The sequence below is a fragment of the Calliopsis andreniformis genome, chromosome 10 (genome assembly GCF_051401765.1).
Source record: "Calliopsis andreniformis isolate RMS-2024a chromosome 10, iyCalAndr_principal, whole genome shotgun sequence".
Taxonomy (NCBI): domain Eukaryota; kingdom Metazoa; phylum Arthropoda; class Insecta; order Hymenoptera; family Andrenidae; genus Calliopsis; species Calliopsis andreniformis.
This window is the reverse complement of record NC_135071.1, coordinates 14,726,305-14,748,190: the sequence shown is the minus strand read 5'-3', so window position 1 is coordinate 14,748,190 and position 21,886 is coordinate 14,726,305. Positions and strand designations below refer to the sequence as shown.

Below are 21,886 nucleotides of genomic sequence, written 5' to 3'. Positions count from 1 at the left end.
TTTATAAATTGTTAATTTGTTACAATTATGTTTACTAAGCGTTACAATTACGTACTGTTTTCTGTCTCGTTGATTAAAGTAATTTTGTGAATTGTGTGTTATGGAAGGCAGCATGATCCTTTTGAATTTGAATTTTTAGCGGGCTAAACTCGTGATTGTAGATGTCTCCATCTAGTGGAGAAATATCAGCGTCTGACTATCAATGTTCTTATACCGATCTAGGGTTTGAATCTTTTCTATTTGGCGCGAATAATAAACGGTGTTTGAAATTTAATACTACATCCTCGATATTGAACAAATATAGAAATTCCTAACTCAGAATATTTAAATAAAGTATTGGTGGTAGAAGAAGGACTCTGAAACATTTTCCAGCGTTATGAAAGACACATGAAATCAGAGTTAGTAGTCATCGTAATATTAGTAGGACTTGAACTATTTTAGAACTTGAACCAGAAATGATTGAAACTTTCATCCAGTTTGTCAATTTGGGATTTAAGTTAGGTAACTGTTATCCATCACGAATTTGACTACTTCACGAAACCGTGACCCAATAATCGATGGTGCAAATCCTACCACCAGTCAGTAAAAGGAAAAGTGAACGGTACCTTTAGTACCCTGTCCATTGCTCTTGCATCCGATTGAAAGTTATGAAATTACAATTTTTCATGCACTGACCACTAAAGAATGAACTAGCCCACTCGTATCATATCATGATTTTTGAAGATTCTTATAATTATCTGCAATGCTTAATAAAGTCTCTTGAAGAATTCGATGACCTTTTTTTGATATCTTTATTCTATGCTTATCTAAACTCTGTTAGAAAGGTGATACAGATAATTTTAGAGTAAATCAGGAATTTATTAATTCAAGAGCATATTTATTATTTCCTTATCGAAATGTGTAATCATGGTTAATGGTTGATTGAAATCACCATATTGATCAGATGAAGAATGATATACAAGGAATTTTGAGACAATAATATTTTGCTAACAAAATTATCATTTTTAATTAGATAGTCTCACTTGAGACTTCATTGATAACATTGAATATGACAGCTATTTTAAATAACAATGTTTGATAATTGAGATCAGCGTGCATACATCAGATTCTACTTTGATCCTTTTTCAAGAGGAATATTATTCTAGGAAGTTTTCAATAAATAATGATTATTGAAATCTGAAGTGTGTAATTTACAAAATGAACATCCTACGAAATCGAGGATCACAGAAAACACGATTTTGCAATATAGTCACAGATATCCGCGTAACGAGTTGAGTAGACGAAAGAGAATCTTCAAAAGCACTTACTAATATTTGTACGTTCTTGCATTTGCATATTTGAATGATCTTGTGGAGCAAAGAGGCAGCCTAATAATGATCATCACAGACTCTATTCTACTCAGCTTTACCCAATGCGAATTTCAGTGAAAGTACAAGCTGACAATTATTTCGCAATTTTCATTCTTTTAGACACCTTGATCTCTCGATAACAATTTCACCTGTAGCTCCAATAGAATGTGTCATAGCACTATAAAAAGATATCCCAAAAAAGTGTTCTAAATTAACTACAGCCTGCAAGAAATATCTGTTGAGATTCCAGTTAATCTTGCAGTTTGTAAAAAAGGCAACTTCCTTTTGAAACCTAATGGATTTTTTGTCCATTAAAAAACGTTCAGTCGTTTACTAAAATAATATTCTATTAATAGAAAATTTCACGAACTCGAGACTTCGCGAACGACTGCTAAAGCTTATAATTGAACTAGTTTATTTAAAAGGAAGCTATTCAAACTGTTTTCATGATTTTCTTTTCTTATTTGCAATCATATTTATAAAAATCAGTCTTTACCCGAGAATAAAAATAAATAAATAAGTGAAATTGCATCGACGAACGCGAGAAATACCAAGCATCTGTTACCAAATAACAATCATCGAGATAATACTTAGTGGCCAGTCAAAAGGGAGAACTTTCTAGGAACGTAGTTGCGAAAACGTATCCACTAATGATTTTTTAACCTGTCGACCACTCGACATCAATGATCAAACTCGTTAGCAGAGAATTAGGATTTAACACGACTGGCCGTGGGGATCGCCGAAATTATGCTAAACTTGGCCACTTTCACTTATAGTTGCTCTGGAAAGCGATGATGGCATCGTGGAGCAGCCTGTGGCGTTTTGTTAGGCTTCCCATACTGAAATAAGAACATATTTATTATTAAGAACTACATTAATTGAAAACTCATTCTACGACTAAAAAATGATCTTGTCGATAAAATAATCAGTGTTGACATTAACTCGTACAAGACTACAGCTTGTTATGATTCAGAAGAGGATACTGTTTTATGGCAAATAATAGCCGAAAAGTGAGACGAGGATGACAGAACCGGTTTCAGGATTTTCTCGATCTCAATTACTTTACGATTCAACTTGGCGCGCGATGCCTTTGACCCGCGCGAACCTTCAAAGGACCGCGTACATCCAAGGTTCAAGTCTTCCTTCGTAAATTTAATGAAAATTCATTCTGCATATGATTGCGGAAAATTTTTCTCTTGCCTCACAGTTTGCATCACTCAGCGACCTGTTCGTCATACAAAATAACATTTGAGGAAGAAATGAAAAAATGTCTGCTAGAAAAATAGTAGATAATACTACATACTTAATTGCATATACTATGCATTATTTGTGTAGTAGATTCTGCCTAACGTCTGAAGAACTTTGTATCATTATTATTATATTATTACTATATTGATTTATTAATATACAGGAAGAACGCTTTGATACAATAGTTCATAAAACTGAGAGGAAGACAATACAAAAGATATAACATAAAACATAGAATATTGAATAATAATGTGAATAAATAAGAAATAGTATTGTTGATCAAAGTGACTTGTTTTTACATGATTAAGGCAAATTCAGTTTGTTTACCACGTAGAGTAGAAGATAATTGATATTCGCGTACTGATATAGCGTACTTACTTGTTTATTATTTTAGTCTGTATCGCAGGAGAGGAACACAAAAATAAATTGTGTACTCTAATTACTTACAATCAATCACTTTTCGTAATAATAGGTATCTTTCACCTAATATACTAATATCAATACACAATATATTTACGTATATACCTACAGGTAATAATAATATTAAAGTTATGAATTTCTAATAATTGCACCCTGGTGTCTTGTCTCTTACTCGAAATAATTTTACTAATACAAAATTGCGACTTCTTAGCTCCCTACATTTGCTCAACATCACAGAAACGATTCAGTCGAATCATTTTTAAATCTCTGCCTCTCATTCGACGTTAAGCCACAACTCGAACTTCACATTTCGTCCCCCTGATATCGACTGGATCTTCTTGACAGATTAAGTCCCTCTGGGTTTTTCCTCAATCAGTTTGATAGCGTCGACTGTCGAGCCTTCATCTGCTCGAACACGAAAATTCCTCGTGAAAAATCAGCCCATCGATATTCCACTCGAGATGTCCACTCTCTCTTCTGGTCGCCGCTGCCGCGAGGAAAACGCGGAAGCGGGGCCCAGCGTTTTCGTATCGAGGCGACACTGTTCTATTATGGCTCGTAAATTGCAGGAACAACGAGCAGTAATGGAAGTGAACAATGACAGTGGAGATGTGAGGCGCTATCTCGTGCTCTCCTTTTGCTTCCTTTAGTCTCCGAGATCTCGATAGGTTCTAGAATTCTTTTTCCCGCGAAGCATCGCCTAATTGCTTGTCCCAGAGAGGTGGAGGGAGAGATGGCTTGGAAAGTTATTTTCTGTTCTCTGCGAAACGAAATTGAAACAAATAGAGCAGAGTGGTTTCAGAGTAATTCATTCGTTTTGAGAAAAACAAATGGATGCAGAATTTTTTTTATTATTTATATTGTGTAATAAAAGTTGCCTTTTAACTCGAGTAAAAAATTGTAGTATTTGAAAAAATTTGAGATTCATGTTGTCGAAAATAAATTTCACTTTAAAAGTAAACATGAATCTCAAAAACTGTTCTGACATATCAGAAGATATCGGTTTGCTTAAGAGTTGATATTGATGTAATATCGATTTACAATATTTTCAGTGAATTGATTATAGAATTGGAAAAACAAGTATTACTCTGAGATGCTGATAACCTTGGTGTGGCTCTTGGGCTTTGATTATTTTAAAAGAGATTATTTTTATTTTAAATGTATTTCATGAGATAAAATAAAGTTATTTTGTGGGAGTTACGACTATTTACAAGTGAAGAGGGTGTAAACTCTAATTGGTGAAAGTTAGATTTATTTATATTACATAGTAATTGTAATTTCAATTGTAAATATGTCCTTATCAATTATTAAGTATTATTTAAATTTGTTTCGATAAAGTTAATTAGCGAACAGAAAAAGCAATGCAAAAACTGTATAGATATAAAATGCATATAATGAAGGGCAAACTTTATCTTCAGAACCATGTATCAGAGTTTTTGGAGAACTCTTTATCAGGGTCTAAAATTAGTAGACCTTCTCCAATTCAAATGGCATCTTTACAAGCAGAAGCTCGAAGCTGTTTCAATCTTAGTTTTTTGATAACTGAAAAATAAAACGACTTCATTAATGGAAATTTCGTGTATAGTGTGTATCATTTAGAAATAGATGTCGATAGATTTATGAGAGAAAAGGTTTAGTTTCTTTTATTTCTATTACTAAAAATACAAATCTGCGTAAACATCCTCGAGCTAACCATTTTAGTGGCAAAATTAAAAGGCATGTGTCACAAACGTTTATTTTCTTTAAACAAAAACTCGGGAATATCTGCCTGCATATATTCTCACTTATATAACAGCTAAACATGAAAAATTTGAATACGTGAATATATGAATTTTACAAAAAGTTTCTTGCTGAGGAAACAGAATAAATGGCGAGGATGCCACACATCAGAGCAACCATAATTGAAAAATATATAATCGTAACTACAACTATTCACCTCTGCATTTATTTAATTATGCATTTCAATACATATTTAAATTAACATGAACACCATCAGGCCTCCCTGTACAATCAAAACAATTTCAAGAGCCACATCAATCTCTCCACCACCCACAGAAAACTCACTAAACGACATAGCTTAAAAATTGACAAGAACCTGTAAGAAGCAATCATATTCCCCAAAAAAGGAAAACATATAACACAAAGGACGAAAAGTCAGAGAAGCAAAGGTGAGTGATCCGACAGTACTCATTTATATTCTGAACCTTACTCCTCGCTTTAAGATCATCTGACCTACAACCGTGATCCAGTCAACATACTTTGCGTCGAAGCGCGAGTGTATCGCCAGTAACATGACCTACGATTGACCCTAAGCGAATGATCATAAGTCACGTAACTCAGCTCGCCATTACACTTATGAGTCAAAATGCTAAATAATACTAAATAGAAGAGAAGCTAAGTCCCCCTAAGTAGGGATGCTGATTTTAAACTTTTTTAAAAGGTCGATTTTTCACAGCAGTGGATCGACCTTTTCGATCGATTTTTTCACCCCAGCAAAATATTTCCCAGCCGACTCATTGGGGCAGTTCGTCTCAGCTCGTACGTAAAAGCGGGAAATGGAAAAACAGACGGTGCAGAATGTCTGTCGCAAAGGTGGTAGGGATACGGCCACGTTGGGTGGTTGCTCGTTGCACGTGCAACTACTACGCAACGTATTAATATGCCAGCCGTGTTCGGCGGTGATGCGCGCAGGCTGTCGTCCGCAGATCGCCGAGAGGGTAAAGGCATACCCAGCCGCGGTTTCATTCAGTGTACGGACGACCGTGGTGCCGGTGAGACGAGCATCCCGTTCCGCGAACAACTTTCGCATAGACACACTCTCGAGCACGTCGTGCCCCGTTTTTAGGAGTCTCGATTAAAGACCGCGAGTGGAACAGTCCAACCCTCGACGTCCAGCATCCCCTAGTAAGACTCTTTTTCAGTACAGTGGCTCGCTACGGGGTTCATGGGGTTCGATGGCGGGGTCACGGCGAGTGGCACTTTTTTGGGGTCAGCTCGTGCGCTGATGGGGCGGTATTATTTTAATGGAGTTATGAGTGAGAGTGAACGAAAGCGAAATTCACTTTGTTTGTTGCGGTTTCAAGGTATGGTGGACATATTTACTTGTTATGAGCTTAGGATTAGAGACTGAAAGTAATTATGACTCTTTGCGTCAGTTGTTTGGCTTAGGGAGGACTGAAAAAAGGCTTGAATAATCGATGAATTTACTCATTGATATGTGTCTCGATTTCTTTTAATATAATTATGTGTTTTACATATACTTATAGCTTTTTATAAGCGCTGCTGACGTAGAAACAATTATTGATTGTTGCTGTCGAGGTATGCCAAAATCAACATTTGTTATTAATATTTCTACGAAAATTATAATAATGGTTAATCAAAATTACGCATTCTTGAGTAAGTACGTTAATATGAGTGTAATTAGAATGTGTAGTTCCTATTAAAAAAATTAAATGAATTATGAAGTCTTGCAAGTAACTTCCCAAAGTGTTTAAATTACTTTAAATAGTTGTCTAAATGATCTCTAAAACCAAACAATTTTCGTGTAAATAAATCCTTCAAATTCAGAAAATCTAAAAATGTAATAAAATATACACGATTAAGCTGGTCATACATACTGACCATAGTATACTCATAAAAAATGCTCCTGACAAACGAATAAAACAATAATGACTTTTAAAGCAGATTTCTATTGCCTTAAGTTTCTTTTAATTGCCACTTAGAGTCGACATTGCTTTCAGTCTGCAATTATCCTGAAAAACATGGCTTTCGCAGTCTTCAAACTTGTTGCTTAGACGACTCTCAAGACTATCGCGAGACTAAGCAGTATATAGACAACGAGCTAATAGCGAGGAAACAATACCTACCAATTTCTAGATCGCGATTCTCCCTACTATTATCCCTAGAATTTCTGTGCCTCTAATACATAGAACGTTTTTTTTTCTTCGTGAATAATGTTTTTAAACTGAACATGGAAAATTACTTACCTAATTACACTATATTTCCGTATTACTTAGCGTACTCTGTGACGAAATAAAAATTAAAAACGAAAACCGACATAAATAAATATTCTATTAAAAAATGCAGTATACCAAATAATACTGAAATAAATAATGCACGAATACGTATCAAAAATGAAATACACTTAAATAATTCTGTACCTCAGAGCCAGGCTAACCCAAGTCTATTTTTCTAAAAATTAAGTTTTTTACAGAATCTTACTGCCTTTTCATCTGATTAGAATAATAGGAATTTAGTAAAGTAACGTTATAAGCGAAGGCAATTTAATAATATAAATCGACTTGTGGATTCGAGGATCCCCTCATTAGGAGTTCGAGGGTCACAGGCACATTCACCTTCCCTCTATCGCCCCCGAAGCCCCTCACAGCTTCTCGCGGGAAAAGAAGACCCATGACATCCCCAAATCGAATTCGCTCGCATTAAAGCCTCGAACGACACGAAAGTGGTCCTCCGATTTCTCGCTAAGCTTCAATCGATCCGCTGTGAAAGTGGTTCGCAGGCAACTAGCTATCCCTGTCTCGTTCTTCTTGTTTTCAACAATGCTCCCAGGCAGCCTGTTTGCATAGTTGTTTTCCAAGCGAAGGGAGAAAAAGCAGAAGAAAACACGAGGATCGAGATGACTGACCCTTGTCGTGCACTGGATACGTTAAAATGCCATTTAGTAAAGCGGTTTCGTAATCGATCGTTGACTGGATAGACGCTCGCGGAGGTGGTAAATAGTTTTAATTAACGCGTTATTGCCTGGATGTAGCGCTTTTCTCGCGACCCGTCGCCGCGTGTTCGTTCACGTGCGTTCGAACGTAGAAAGATCGATTTGGCAAGGACGCTGTATAATGCAGAGCCTCACGAGAGACAGTGAAAGTCAATCAATTCTGCCATAGGCTCGTCGGGTGCTTGGGCCTGCGGCTTTATCGGGCTTTCTAGACGTCGCGTACGAAACAAATAAGTTCGTTTCTTTGGCAGGAAGAGAGGAACGCATAAATTATAACGTGCAAAAGTGGAACAAACGCTACTCCAGTGGCGGGCGAAAGAAAGTTTAATGTTGAAATTGCTACATGCTTTATCAACTTCTGTACTAGATATTGTATCCCACATTGGCGACGCTATAATTCCTTCTTCTATCGATAAATACATAATCACACCCATGTGATCGATGTTCAAAATAGAAACATAAATTCATCGCTGAACCTATGACGCAGCGAATGAACGATGAATTCAACTTTTTTCCTATTCCTGACGTAAGTAGATCACTCTCGTAATCACTGACACAATAGTATCTCCTGATATTTCCTGTAGCTTTTTTAAATTTCCTTTTGCCTGCCTCTGAGGCTCTTAAACGTACAATACTCGTTATGTAAATTCGTCTAAGGGGAAGCAATCAATTCCTGAGAAGTGTTTTTTTGTCAGGACTCCACTTTGCACGGTTAAAACACGACAATGATTATCGTTTTTCTGACAGGGAACTATGATATTTAAATAGTACAAAGACGCAGCGCGTCACGTGCTTTTTGTCTTCTCCGATCATTTTTCCGATTTTCACTCGCCTGGCTCATTACGTAATCGCGACCCTATTCGATCGACGCGTTAACAATCGCTGAGTGGCCGAATGTATACGGGAAATTACGCGCCGCCGACTAGAGGAATTCTCTGTTGAAAATTGAAAGTGAATTTCGCGTCCCATTAGAAAGCGAATTACCGACGAGGTGCTCGGTGTTCGTTCGAGGCGACGCGATTCGTTAACAGCTTGGAAAACGGTGTCTCTCTCAAAATTCAACTTTTTTTCTCCCCACTTTGATTCCCTTATTTTTTCGTGCCACCTGGCGCGAAGTTTGCATCCTCGTCTGTTTCGCGCTGCTGGAGTCATAGGGTCCTTGCTCGATTGTCTCCTCGTCCTCTTTAAAGCGGCGAGAAGAAAGCGATACGAAATTTGGAGAAAGCGTACACTAGTTTCTATACCAGACTCGTAAACCTTGCAGCCACGAGCGACCGACTAACGAGATTAGCGATTCGATGGATCCGCGAGCCTGGCGTTAGAGCATCTTGAGAATGCTCCTCTGAGGTCTGATTCTGTTTTCTTCGTCTAATGCTCGATCGTGGAGTTGAATAATTTATCATCTGTTTTTATTGCTTATTATAAACATCTTCGTGCTGTGAGTCAATAGATCAAATAAGAACATAGATGTTATGTAATAGACGTAAGCGTCTTCTACGCTTCTTGATCTTGTTTTTCTGCTATTCTGAACACGGATATTATGTTGGGTAATAAATGTTTATGGTGTGACTTTTTAATTAAGTTTGGTTGTAGGTAGTTAGATGGTTTTTGAGTTAGACCCATGTTATGTTTAAGATCGATAGTAATTAATAAAACGATAGTGAGTGGATTAGATGGTGGATTAGATACTAATAAGCAGAATCACTGCTCATGTTGAGTAACAAAAATAACGTGGGATATTTTGTAGAATAGCATTTAGATATTTACAAAAAAAGTGTGTGATTGAACAACTAAATACATGTACTTATCATATACCTATCATATATAAATATTGTAGCATTATATGTGCTGCTAATACTTATAACACTAATTTCACATTCGTTGTAATGAATTAATATGCACCAACATTAATTGTTAACTAATACCATCAACTCAACATCGCTCCATTTCTTATACATATCACAAAAACTGGAGTTTGCTATAAATATACACAGTCTACATTCCACACAGCATTTACCAACACCTTACTCTCCAAAGTAACATTCTTTCACTAATCACGTGAAATCCCTTTTCAGGCAACCCCCAGACTCCACGTCGTCACAGACGTTTCTACTTTCGCCCCATACCCAGTCCAGCAGGCAGCAGCGACGCCCTGTCCTCCACTTCCGGGAGATCTAACACACACCCTCTCGCTGGGACGAGCTATGATATCCTGATCGATCGGTGTCCTCGAATCGCAGAAGATTCGCGTGCCGCGGCGAACTTGTGTCCATCGTCGGTTAAAGGTCAAGTGTCCATCAAGAGCCATCCACCATGTCTTTCTTAAGGTCTACTGGGGACATCATCGGCTTCCTGTTGATCTCGTTGATGCACATCATCGAGAGCATCGTCAAGTCATTCATTCCTGCTAAATACAAGATGAAAAGTATTTCTGGCGAGATTGCTTTGGTGACTGGGGGCGGAGGAGGACTGGGCAAGCTAATCGCCCTCAGACTATCCAATCTTGGTGCCATCGTCGTCATCTGGGACGTTAACAAAGATGGTGAGTCTGTAATAATCGCTTTTTCTTTCGTGGGAATCGCGGAGTAGAGATGAAGAACAGTGAAAAATTAGCCATTTTTAAATATCTAAGCTCAAAACTATGTTTAGTCTCTAGAGCCAAAGTGTAATATGGTACGAACACGTCACTGTCGCACGTGGATTCACGTTGCGTACTGTAGCAAATTCAAAGTGTGAGCTGAGGTTTTTCCTTTATTTTAGACCTATTTTGCTATTATAGCAAATTTGTTTTATATTGCTATTATAGTAAATTTGACTCTGGGGACCAGATATGTAAAATGCACAGAACTATGCATTAAGATCAAATATTTCGAAACATGGTTCTTGGATCTGTATTGTTCTTCGACTCACTGATTCAATCAACTTCTAATGATCTCATTGACTAAAGTTTTATGACCAGTTTTATTAGAGATTTCTTTCAACGAGCTTATTAATAATGTTCACATTACATAAATCTGATAGAGTTAGTTTGTCATGATTAAAATCTAACAGCTTCTGATTTCATTTAGATCATGTAAAATATACATGCAAAAAGTGAAATATCAATGAGGTTGGTACTTTTGTGACTGATATATCGAGTAAATCAGATCAAACGTTATGTCTCTCGCGGGTGAGCAGCTATGAAATTGTTACATAAAATGGGAAAGCTTGTAAAGTGATAGCTACACTAATCTAGTTAAGTTAAATGCTCTATCGATCAGTCTCTGCTTCCTAATAAGAATAAATTCGCGAAAAAATAACCAGCTTCCGAAGTGGATCCAAGCTGACTTGGATCATCTATTTTAGAACACGGTCTAGGACACTATCAATGGAAATATAGTACACATATGTTTTTGTATATTGTTATTCTTGAAATGTTACTAGATTTGATAAATGCGTATTTATTCGTATATTATGGGCTTAAAAGAATTTCACAATTTTAATACAAATATAAAAATGGAAATATTTTTATTGTAGTAACGTTCAGAAGTTTGGAAACAGTTAAGTAAAATCTTGTAAAAACAAGTTCTATATTATAGGTGACAAAATTAACTCAGAAGTAACAAAAAGACGTTTTTACTAAATTTTTGTTTCATACAATAAATCATCTTTCTTGACCACCTTCTACAGATTGAAAATAACTGAAAAATTATAACGAATGCGGATACAGTGGTCCCATAAAATCCTCTTATTCACTGCAAAATATTTTTACTTAAAGGAAGAAAAATAACTGAATGAAATAAAAAAATTCTGAAAAATGTTTTTGGAAGGAACAATCTTTCTGCCAGTAAGTCAAAATATGCAATAAAATTTTTATATAACTTTTTACTTTCAATCCATTGATATATTTAATATAGGAAGGTTCGATTAAAAAATCTTTTATTGAATAACAATTTCTCAAAAAAATCCCATCAATGTCGAGCGGTTCCAGGAAAGTGGCAAAGAGGAAACTTCTTCGAAATAGTTAATTCGAAAAAAAGATCGCCTCTGGAAACCTACGTGAGCAACCAGTTCTAAGACGTCGCATGAATCTTAAATCAAATTTGGGGCAATGCATATGCGATGGAAAACTTGGAGGTCCACTCGAGTTTCTCGCTACGTGACTTCTGTCAGTATCGCAGACAGTGTCGTTTTCTTCGAGGAAAATTCGAGGCAAGGATCGAGGAAGTTTGCTCTGGATCACCATTGTTGCAAATCCATTCGACTCGAAGTGAAATCAGGCAATTACGACCGTGATACTCGAACGTGCGACATGGCACAGATCCTACTTGAATATCCAAATTTCAAGGCCGTCTGAGGCGTGCCTGGACTCGCAACGTTTTTATCGTGAATCCCCAAAGTCGATGTGGATTGATCTTTAAAATGTCACGCGTCGTGTCCTTCCCCCAACCAGCAGTGGAACTCGAAAGTCATCGCGTCGCCAGTATCTTCTGATAGCGAAACAAAAACCAGTTGGTTTTGTTGATGATTATAATAAACAGCTCGAAGAAAAGGTGAACCAGACGATTCCACTTGATAATAATTTCTTCTACACCACGTGCATCATTGAATTACGCAATTAACGCTGCAGCGAAGGTGCAATAGCAACTTGTTAACCTAGGCCTATGATAATGCTACGTCGTAATTCTTGGTCGATCTGTGTTATGTAACTGAAGCTATCAAGCATTTAGAAACTATCATTGGATTGCTAGGGATTTCTTACTGGTAAAGCACCTTTAACCAACCTGTGTCTTCGTGGAGATATAAATTGCTGCTTTCCTTGTGGATAAGAAAGTGCAGTCGCTTGATTGATCGCTGATTTGCGTAATAGGTACTTATTGTTTGTATAGAGACTACAGTCAAGAGGAGAGGAGTTTTAAGCTAGAGTTACAATGAGAGAAACGTTTCTCAGGTTTAGTGGATAGTAGAAGATTTCTCTGCAATAGAAAATTAATGCTCGCTATTTCTAGGCACTGTTAATTATTCTAGTTAATTATGCTAGTAAAGTAATGCATCAGTTGGTAAACCATACTTTGTTTTACTGAATAGAACTAGGTTAACCATTAATTACTATAGTGTGGTCATGTTATTCACATTAACTCAACTTTTCATGACTGTTATAGTGTCTATGAAGAATTGACAGAAGACAATTTTTTGACAAGCAATTTTAGTCTTTCATTTTAATCTTCTCGTCCTTTAATTCAACGATTCGTCTTTCTTGCGCAACGCTCGACCTTTCGATGCACCGTGTCTCGAATGACCTTTCCTTCGACGACCATGTTAATGACCCCCATCCAACAAGGAGAAAAACTACCTTCAATAACTGACCTTCACGGTTCCCCGCCTCCCTCTGTTCCGTGCTCGACATGTAACAATTCCGCTTCAACAGTTGCTTGCAAAAGTAATTATTCGCGTTTTGTGGAAAACAGGAAACACAGAAACTATGTCTTACCTGATATATCCTCTTCGCTCCCAAGGGGAAGGCACAATGAGATAGGAACCAATTGAACCTTGGTGAACTGTTTGTCAGAAATATGTTGACACGTGTTGGAGTGTTTATTCCAATAGATTCACAAAAAAAGATTCCTCAAAATTGATCTCTATCTCACTGTGTCTTTCCCTTATCAGTGATGTATGATTAACAATATAGCAATTGCCCCTGACCAGTGAACACTCCTTCTTCTTGGGCAATGCAATTAATTTGACCAGTGAAAATGTTGAGAATGTTGACTAGGACTTGTGCAAGATAAGCAATCGTGATTTCTGGTTTCTGCATGAACTCGAGTGATTGGGGCAAGGTGGTTTCGTGTCGGTGAACAATGGGACAAGGGAATGGAGCCGATAAAACTGGTCAGGAGATTAATTGTCGCGAGATGAAGGACCGCGCTCGGGTTCACGGGCAGAGGAAGCCCACTCGCGCGATGAATTTTAAGCGTCGATAATCGCGAACTCAAACTCGCGGGTGGAATATTGATGGCTGGTGGCTGCAGCCTCGAGTGGATTAGTGTACTTTATTCTTTGGAAGCGGAACACGTGTCGCCGAAAGCGAGCCTCGGAATGATAAAAGATCTTCCAGGGCGATCTTTAATGCATGGATATTGTGTGTCCTTTTAAGTGGATCTTGAGAGGCAAGATTGGGATTTTGTAGCAGAAATGACAGAAAAGTTTCCTCATATTTCAGAAAAGAAAAGATCGCATTTATGTACAGGGTGTCATGTAACTGGTGGTACAAGCAGGAAGGTGATAGTTCTACATGAAGAACCGAATCAAAAATGTGGAATGAAATCTTTTTATACGAGGCTCTGTTTCTGAAAAAAATGGCGGATAAAAAATATATATGTACCAATAAGAGATTTCAGTAATACACAGCAAAAAAGGGAATTACAGTTCTTTTTCTTTATCTTAAAAAAGTTACACTCTTTTTTATTGTAAACTTGTCGATATTTGCATTATTCCTGGACTGTATCCTCTGAAGTTTTTTCTTTTTCATGTTACATCAACGCATAAATTAATTTAAAAACAGCTCGTGTTCTCACTTATAATAAATCGCAAGCTGTCAGCCTTAATGGCTTACAGATTTATCCAGATATGTCTAGAAGATTAGTTAATTATAAAAGCTGCTGCGACATGTTCTTCTTCAGCTTTAAGATTTGACTTTTATCCCTTCATTATTTGTAATACAAAAACTAAATTTTCTCTAAAATCTACAATCTCCAATTCTGATTAAAACATTTCTTTAGTCACAATCTATTCTCTAAATAGTTATGCAATATATCACTTATTTGTAGCAGCAATGGCACGACTGAAAAATTTCCTTTTCTTAACTCACTAATACAAAAAGAACAATTTTTCTATTAAACAGCGATATTCACACATTTTACCATTTTTTATCACACTTTTTAGCTATGTCATGGCGCAGTAAATGAGCGATCGCATGATTATAGTACGCCTACTTTAAACCATTTAACAATCCTTCGCGAACAAACTCGCGAGTCACTATACAGCCCGTACCTCTACACTATAGCCAAGAGATTTCAATCCAAGGTACAGAAACCTAACCAACCAAGAGAATTCCATAATCGTCACGGAGTGTAAGTGCATGTACCGCCGCAGCAACCGAATGGCCAGACATTCAAGGCCGTGCAAGTAGATCTGGTCGATCGGCTCCGTGAACTGGTTGATCGTCGTAAAAAATAAATTTCCATGCGGACAGCGTGCCATTCTCGTCTCTCCTCCCCTTGCTTTTCGATCCACTGTGCCACCCAATACTGCACAGAGCTGGCAAGGTTGTATCTGGAAAAAATGCGAATCTATATGGTTACTGTAGATGGGACACTTGATTTCACACGTATTTTTGGTCCTGGCATATTATTGGTCAAAGTGGTCATAACTATAGGACATGCGTTTGTATGATTTTTTCTCGTTGCTTTTAGGCATATACGATCAACTCCCAAAGTGAGTCCCACATGTTATGAAACACTCTGTATATAGAAAACGTAATGTCAAAGTGTCTCTCAGGTGCAACTTTGTTCTGCACAGTGCTCTCACGACTCCCTTCCCTCGTTCCACGAATAATTTTAATTAGTCGACACGCCACGTGGCTAGAGAAACCGCGAATTCTCGCGAAACGCAACGTCGGGGACAGGATGTATTCCGCGTTTTGCAATTATCTTTCATATTCCGCGCGAGCACACGTGCCACTTGGCCAAGAAGCGAGACAGCCAACCGACTCTCCGCCTCGACTTTCTACGTAAAGGCGAACCACTCGCTGGATTACTCTTCGCCCGTCTGATTGTCCTGCGAATCGTCCCGAGCGAGCGGAACCTGAATTGCCTCGACCCCTCGATCGCGTTGCTAGGAAAAACGCGCGATAGTAATTGCCAGCAACAGGTGGGTCACTGGTCGACCTAGTATTCGCCCGCTTCTCGACGTCTGCAATCTCCATCGGCGCGATAGTGTCGCGACGCTGTGCATGCATCAACTTTAGAATTTTAGATGACTCGATTTAGAGGAGACCCTGGTCTAGAACTTTCAAGGACTCAGAGTTCATTTTTTTGCGATTTTTCACTTCTTTTATGTTTGAAGAATTTTAAAAAGTATATAAGTTATGGGTTTTTAGGGTACTCACTACCAGTGACTTAAGTTTAGACACATTTTTTGAACTGGTGGGACAAATGTCTTAAGAACTAATCGAAGTGTCGAAAACCACGAAGTGTCATCTTGTTTAATTTGTCATTGAAAAAGTCCTAAAAATGACCCTTCTGACCTCCCTGTATTACCTAATTCTAATTGTAACTAAGTGAAAAAAGAATATTCCTTATTCACTCATATACTCTTAGCACCACGCAGACAAATAATTAATGCACACCATCGTGTCATAAAAATCCTCTTCTGTTAAAACTGAAAAGTGTTAAAGCCTGCTCCCAGTACAATGGGTTTTACGAAACTAGTTCGAGGAATAAGCAGAGATCTGGTTTCACGTGATTGGTATCAGGGTGTGAAACGAACACCGTGTATATGATACTCCAGTATTTTTATTTAAGGATTTACTTCGATTAGGTAATCCACTGCTATTGATTATTTTCATTTGAGCAGACTGTGGATTATGTTATACGTAGGTTCGTTGCCAAGCGTTTCACTGAACCAAGTGTCTTTCTTCCTTCCAGGCATGGAGGAAACGGTCAAGCTGGTGCAGGCCGCTGGCGGAACCTGTTACGGTTACGTGTGCGATCTATGCGATCGAGAGGATGTTTACAAGAAAGCGGCAATAGTCAAAGAGGAAGTTGGAAAGGTGAGCAATGAGGAAAGAATGGCCAGACTCGGGTAGCGTAGAAAACTGAAGAAACCTACAAGGGTGACCCAGAAGTGGTACAAGCAGAAATGGAGTGATTCTATTTGGAAAATAAAACGAAAATGTAGAATAAAATTTGTTGACATCATGCTCCTGTTTTGAGATAATTAACGTTGAATTTTAATCGAGTACAAGTGTACCAAAATACAGTTTTAGCTATTTGATGAATAAATAGCGAAAGAGATGCCTCTAGATATTTTCGACTTATTTTTTTTTTTAATTTTTGCATGTGGAGTCACTTGGATTTTCACATGTACCACCAGTTCTGGGACACCCTGTATAGTACTGTAGCATGAGGTTTCAAGGCTGAAGGCAATCTTGGCCAACGTGCAAACATGTAATTTTTAATAGCGCATTATGCGTTTTTGCCGCGAAAAAAGGCTATTCCTAATAAATGTAAATGAAATTCAGAAGGGCGGCATCGGAGGTATTCTTGGGTTAATATCTTCGCGAGTTCCAAGGTCATAGGAGTGGATACATGTTGTCAAGGTGTACGAGCGACGAGTGGCTTCTAGAGGCGACATGATGAAATTCTCCATTACGCCACAGCGTTGCAATATGCTGCCAATATGTTGTCCGATATGTTTTGAGAGCCTTAAAAAGTAGAATTCCATTCCTCTGCTGCTGTACGAGTTTTAACGATCTGGGGTTCTTATTCGCGATATTGCAATGACAAGAGTGAAAGTTCCCAAGACTGAACGCTAATTAATTGCATCTCTGGTGTTACAGGTCACGATACTGATAAACAATGCTGGAGTCGTGAGCGGTACCAAGTTTCTGGATACACCAGATAAGCTTATCATCCGTACAATGGATGTAAACGTCATGAGCCACTTTTGGGTAGGTTTGCATCCCCTATGCTTTCTGCGAAACTTAACTCCCAAATACCAAGATGTCAGTAACATATGATATAACTTTCTAAAAGAAGATAATAGTATACACGAATTTCACAAATTTTCAATTAATTACTAATCTCTACAATTTATTCCAAATACCAAATATTCAAAGTTGAGTTCGTAAAAATTCCGTGATCCTCGCCATACCAGTTACGAGTTAACACTGCTGGTTACATAACAGCCAAGCAAATTAATATTCATTAATTTAAGCATCAAAGTTATCCCCTGAAATTTAGTTAAATTCTTCAGACCTGAAATTCAAAGGTCTGAGCAGCTCCCCCTTTCCTGTGAATAAGCGCGCGAGTGAGAGGCATTCCTGTCCCCATGTTCCCTCAATTTAGAACTGTTGCCGTGGGTCAGGTGGGAAAACCGGTCGTGTAGATGCAGCTACTCGGCCGTATGGTTGCAGTACACTCGTGTCTTGCAATTGCAACATACACGAGGAGCATGCTTGCCAAACGCAGGTAGTTCTCCTACAAATATTCCTATTTTAGCCTCGTGTTTTCGAAGTTTCGAACGAATCAGAGAAAAAACTGGCAGAGTCATTTCTCGATACTCGAAATCCTTAATGTCGCCATAGGGGATTCTCTCGAATTTCACTTGACATTTCGCTTGAAGCTCATGTAACATGATAAGCCTCCAACTCTGGTGGTTCTTCAACGTCGTGTTTTACAAGACCACTCTTCACTTATTTTCTAATATTCATCTCATATTCAAGGCCTGCTCGTTATTAATAGGACCGATGTGTACCAAAATAGCAATGTTTTCAAAGTATGCTGATTACGTTCCTACACTGTTGATTTGCCCGCAAGGCAATCGAGAATGCCATCGACTTCGACCCCTGTTACTTCTGCAATTTCGCAACATCTGTCCCACTATCTCTTTTTTTTTTCCTTCTGTAGACATGGATGAAAAAAAGACATTTTCGCGATTCACGAAACGCTCCGTCGACGTAACGGGATACAGAGTGAAAGTCGACGAGATATCTGAGCTAAGAGCGTATCGTCGCTAGCAATAGCGTTAGTGGAAAGAACGTCGTACGGATTCGGAGCACGAAGAAAGAAAATTATACCGCAGCCAGGCTGAGAATACCGATTTTGTGACGACGTGTTGCATCACGCCGCGGCATTGGTTTTAATGGCAATCGAGATATTTTTCTCGTGATAAAAAAAAGGACAGAGAGAGAGAGATCTCTCGCGCGTGTCATTGGTCAAAAACAAACGATCACTCGAAGACCTTCCCATACGTCTCGGGCCCTGTTAATCGTTTCTTAGATCAGCCTCGACGTGCGATTACGCCTGATGTCCTCACCTCTTTTGGAACATCATACGAGATTTGACAAGATAATGTCGACGAATCCCTCGAATCGTTTCTCACGTTGCCTCGTTGGCATTCGCTGGAAACTTTGCTCGGGTCGACCGAAGTCGTCACATGTCACCGTTTTCACTTTCAAAAGAACTAGAAAAAAAGATGGACAGAAAAGTGGGTTAATTGGCACGCAAAGAGAGCGTCGACCATTGGACCTCTTACTGCATCCGATGTCACGGTCATTTCGGTAGGATCTCTTGCTATCCAACTTTCCAATATCCCTTTCCACGCGCTATTCGACTCCTTCGCATCGTGTGCCTTTTGCTATGACCTCTTAACTCGGAGCGCTGGAATTTATTGCATTCAACATCACCTTTTTGCCACGTTAAATTTTGTACTTACGTAATGTGTTCATGTAATGTCGTCTTGTTTCAGACGACAAAGGCTTTCTTGCCCTCGATGATCGAGAACAACAAGGGCCACATCGTTAGCATAGCTAGTCTGGCTGGACACATTGGAGTGCCTACGCTGGTAGACTACTGTACTTCTAAATTCGCAGCTGTCGGCTTCGAGGAAGCGCTGCACATGGAACTAGCGGTAATATTTATTTATTAATTAAACGGGTAATAAACCCATTAGTATATAGATATATTTAAAGGATAAAGAAAGACATTTCTTCAGTAAAGTTTATATAGTAGTATTGTGCATAATATAGTCAAAATATGCATTAATATATGTATTGCAGTATTAATTATACCTTATGCAAAACATTATCCTTGATGGTAGCTTCTAGCATATGTTTTTAATTTTTCATTGTGTGTTTTAGGCCGATGGCTACAACATCAATACTACAGTTATATGTCCGTTTTTCATTCGAAGCACTGGCATGTTCGACGATTTTATGCCTAGGTATGAATTTATTGCTTTAATTGCATATGCATTGCATGTGCCAATTTCTATAATATGCAGGATGTTCGACAACAGGTGTCAGAAATTTTAAGGGATGGTTCTACATATTAAAATATTACAAAAAGCAAAACTGACAGAATTTCGTTTCAGAGTTATTAATTGGTGCAAGAAACACCTAAAGTACGTGTGAAATATGTCTGACTTCGGACTTATTCCACTGGTTTTTCTGTACCTCACATGAGATTCATTCTACTAAGCTCCCTAGTCAGGTCAGACACAGCAAAATCAGTAGAATAAGCCCCAAATCAGACACATTTCATGTAAATACATTTTAGGCGTCTTCTCAGTAATTCTTAACTCTGAAACAGAGTCTTAAACATATTTTCGTCATTCTTAATTTTTGTTTTATTTTAACGGGTAGAATGATCCTTAAAATTTCTTACACCTCTTCTCGACTGTCTTGTCTATACTTCTCATATTTATCCATGTGTATCTGCATTCTTCAGGTTCTTCTCAAGACTTAGTCCAAATGAAGTGGCGGACCGAGTGGTGTCTGCCATGAGATGTAACGAAAAAATAGCTGTAGTGCCTGGCTACCTTTACCTTTTGCTGGTCGCAAAATGGTAGGTTTCTTCTAAACAGTATTGTAAAATGGGGCAAATAGAAACAGAACTCTAGGTGACAGTAAATGGTATTTAAATAATAAATAAATACTATAAATACTACAAATATATCTGTTCACCCCATTTTACAATACAACTGGTTTCTACGTTCATGCAATAATATTGTTCTTCGTTTACAGGGCTTTCCCTTGGGCCTGCGCGGGAATGTTTATTCGCGGCATAGTCCAAGACTTTGTGAAGCACAAGGAGCGTACAAAATCAACGGCCGACAAAGAGAACATTTCCACGATACCATCGAAAAATCCAAACGGCACCAACATACACCAGCAATTAACCAGACACATCTCTAATTCAGAGAGGAAACCGTAATCGATTCATTCGCGAAATATTTGAAATATTTCCAAGGGGTAATTCATTCTCTACTGTAACTCACAACACATTGATAACGCTCGCGTAATTATAGGGTATAATTGCGAAACTTGTCGCGTAGAGTGCGCGAGTTTTATCGCGCGCCAGAGAACTTGTTTCTGAGCAAGTTGTTACGCAAAATTCGGCCTAGTTTGGTCTAACGGCGGGAAACTTGCCTCGCCGAACGAGCGTCTTTACGTAAAACGGATCTGCCGTCAAACTGGGAGTTGGACTTCTTAAAGGGACCTGCGTTTCACAAAAAGGAAGCCCGACTTTACGAAGTGCCCGTTTTCCTTTATAGCTGCGTTAAAAAAAAACAATGGCACATTTAGGAGTGAAAGTTTTTAGTGACGATCGCGCGTTAGAAACTTTTAATCGCGTTTCACCGCGTTTTCGTTGATCACGTATGTCGCACGACATTAGTCGGTATTTCGTTCATTTCGACGATTCGCCAATCGAACGTCGTTTTAATGTTCTGTACACTTACTGTATGTTTTATAGTTACTTGTTTCTCTAGTGATTCTTTTTTAAGGGAGAAATAAACTGGTCCAAATGACACGGGTACAATTTACATAATCGGCACGATGTGATACACTGAACATTGTATATGAGTAATTAGCGTAAGGGTAGCGTTAAGGTTCTTTTATTGGTAATTTTGTAACAATCTTGCGGTTGTAAATGGGACGAGAAAACGAATTTATTTATCAAATGCATGTAATGATCTGGCGATTGGAACAACTTACAAATGTCAAACAGAGAAATAAAGTTTATGTAATTTTCACGTACTGGTCCACTTGAACTACCGATTTATGTAATGGAACTTGTAATATCGGATGGATGCAAGCATAGTATCGTATAAACGATATTATCTCGAACCGAGTGCCATATGTTATCCCCGATGTACGAATCATTGTTTTATACATGGTTACAAAAGTTGTAATAAAATCGCAGTTTTTTATTCGTTCGTATTTTTTATAGATTTTAAACGCGTATTTTGATAGAAGTGCAATTAATATTTTCTTATGTGCACTATGCAAATGACACGATTCGTTGGTTTAAATAATTGCACTGCTGAAATGTCATTATTATTTCCTTTTTCAGCTTCTGATTATTATTATTGGCAA

The 21,886-nt window shown here is 38.1% G+C and overlaps 1 protein-coding gene and 1 long non-coding RNA gene across 2 annotated transcripts; both read left to right on the top strand.

Moving 5' to 3' along the window:
• Positions 1-5,762: 5,762 nt before the first annotated feature.
• LOC143184587 (estradiol 17-beta-dehydrogenase 11) lies at positions 5,763-21,720 on the top strand. The gene is made up of 8 exons (XM_076386924.1): positions 5,763-5,921; positions 9,825-10,291; positions 16,434-16,558; positions 17,348-17,458; positions 19,258-19,419; positions 19,649-19,731; positions 20,238-20,354; positions 20,534-21,720. Exons 2-8 carry the CDS (start codon positions 10,063-10,065, stop codon positions 20,721-20,723), a joined length of 1,017 nt encoding a protein of 338 aa, XP_076243039.1. The 5' UTR covers positions 5,763-5,921; positions 9,825-10,062; the 3' UTR covers positions 20,724-21,720.
• On the top strand, positions 11,493-12,292 carry LOC143184588 (uncharacterized). Its single transcript, XR_013002785.1, has 2 exons — positions 11,493-11,575; positions 11,720-12,292. It is a non-coding gene; the product is annotated as an uncharacterized LOC143184588 (long non-coding RNA).
• Positions 21,721-21,886: the final 166 nt, after the last annotated feature.

What these genes read in the sequence shown, in the direction of transcription:
- LOC143184587 (XM_076386924.1), top strand. Translation starts at nt 10,063, where the DNA reads ATGTCTTTCTTAAGGTCTACTGGGGACATCATCGGCTTCCTGTTGATC. An exon ending in CTGGGACGTTAACAAAGATG is followed by an intron (nt 10,292 to 16,433) that starts GTGAGTCTGTAA and finishes TCTTCCTTCCAG; the next exon opens with GCATGGAGGAAACGGTCAAG. An exon ending in CGCTGCACATGGAACTAGCG is followed by an intron (nt 19,420 to 19,648) that starts GTAATATTTATT and finishes TGTGTGTTTTAG; the next exon opens with GCCGATGGCTACAACATCAA.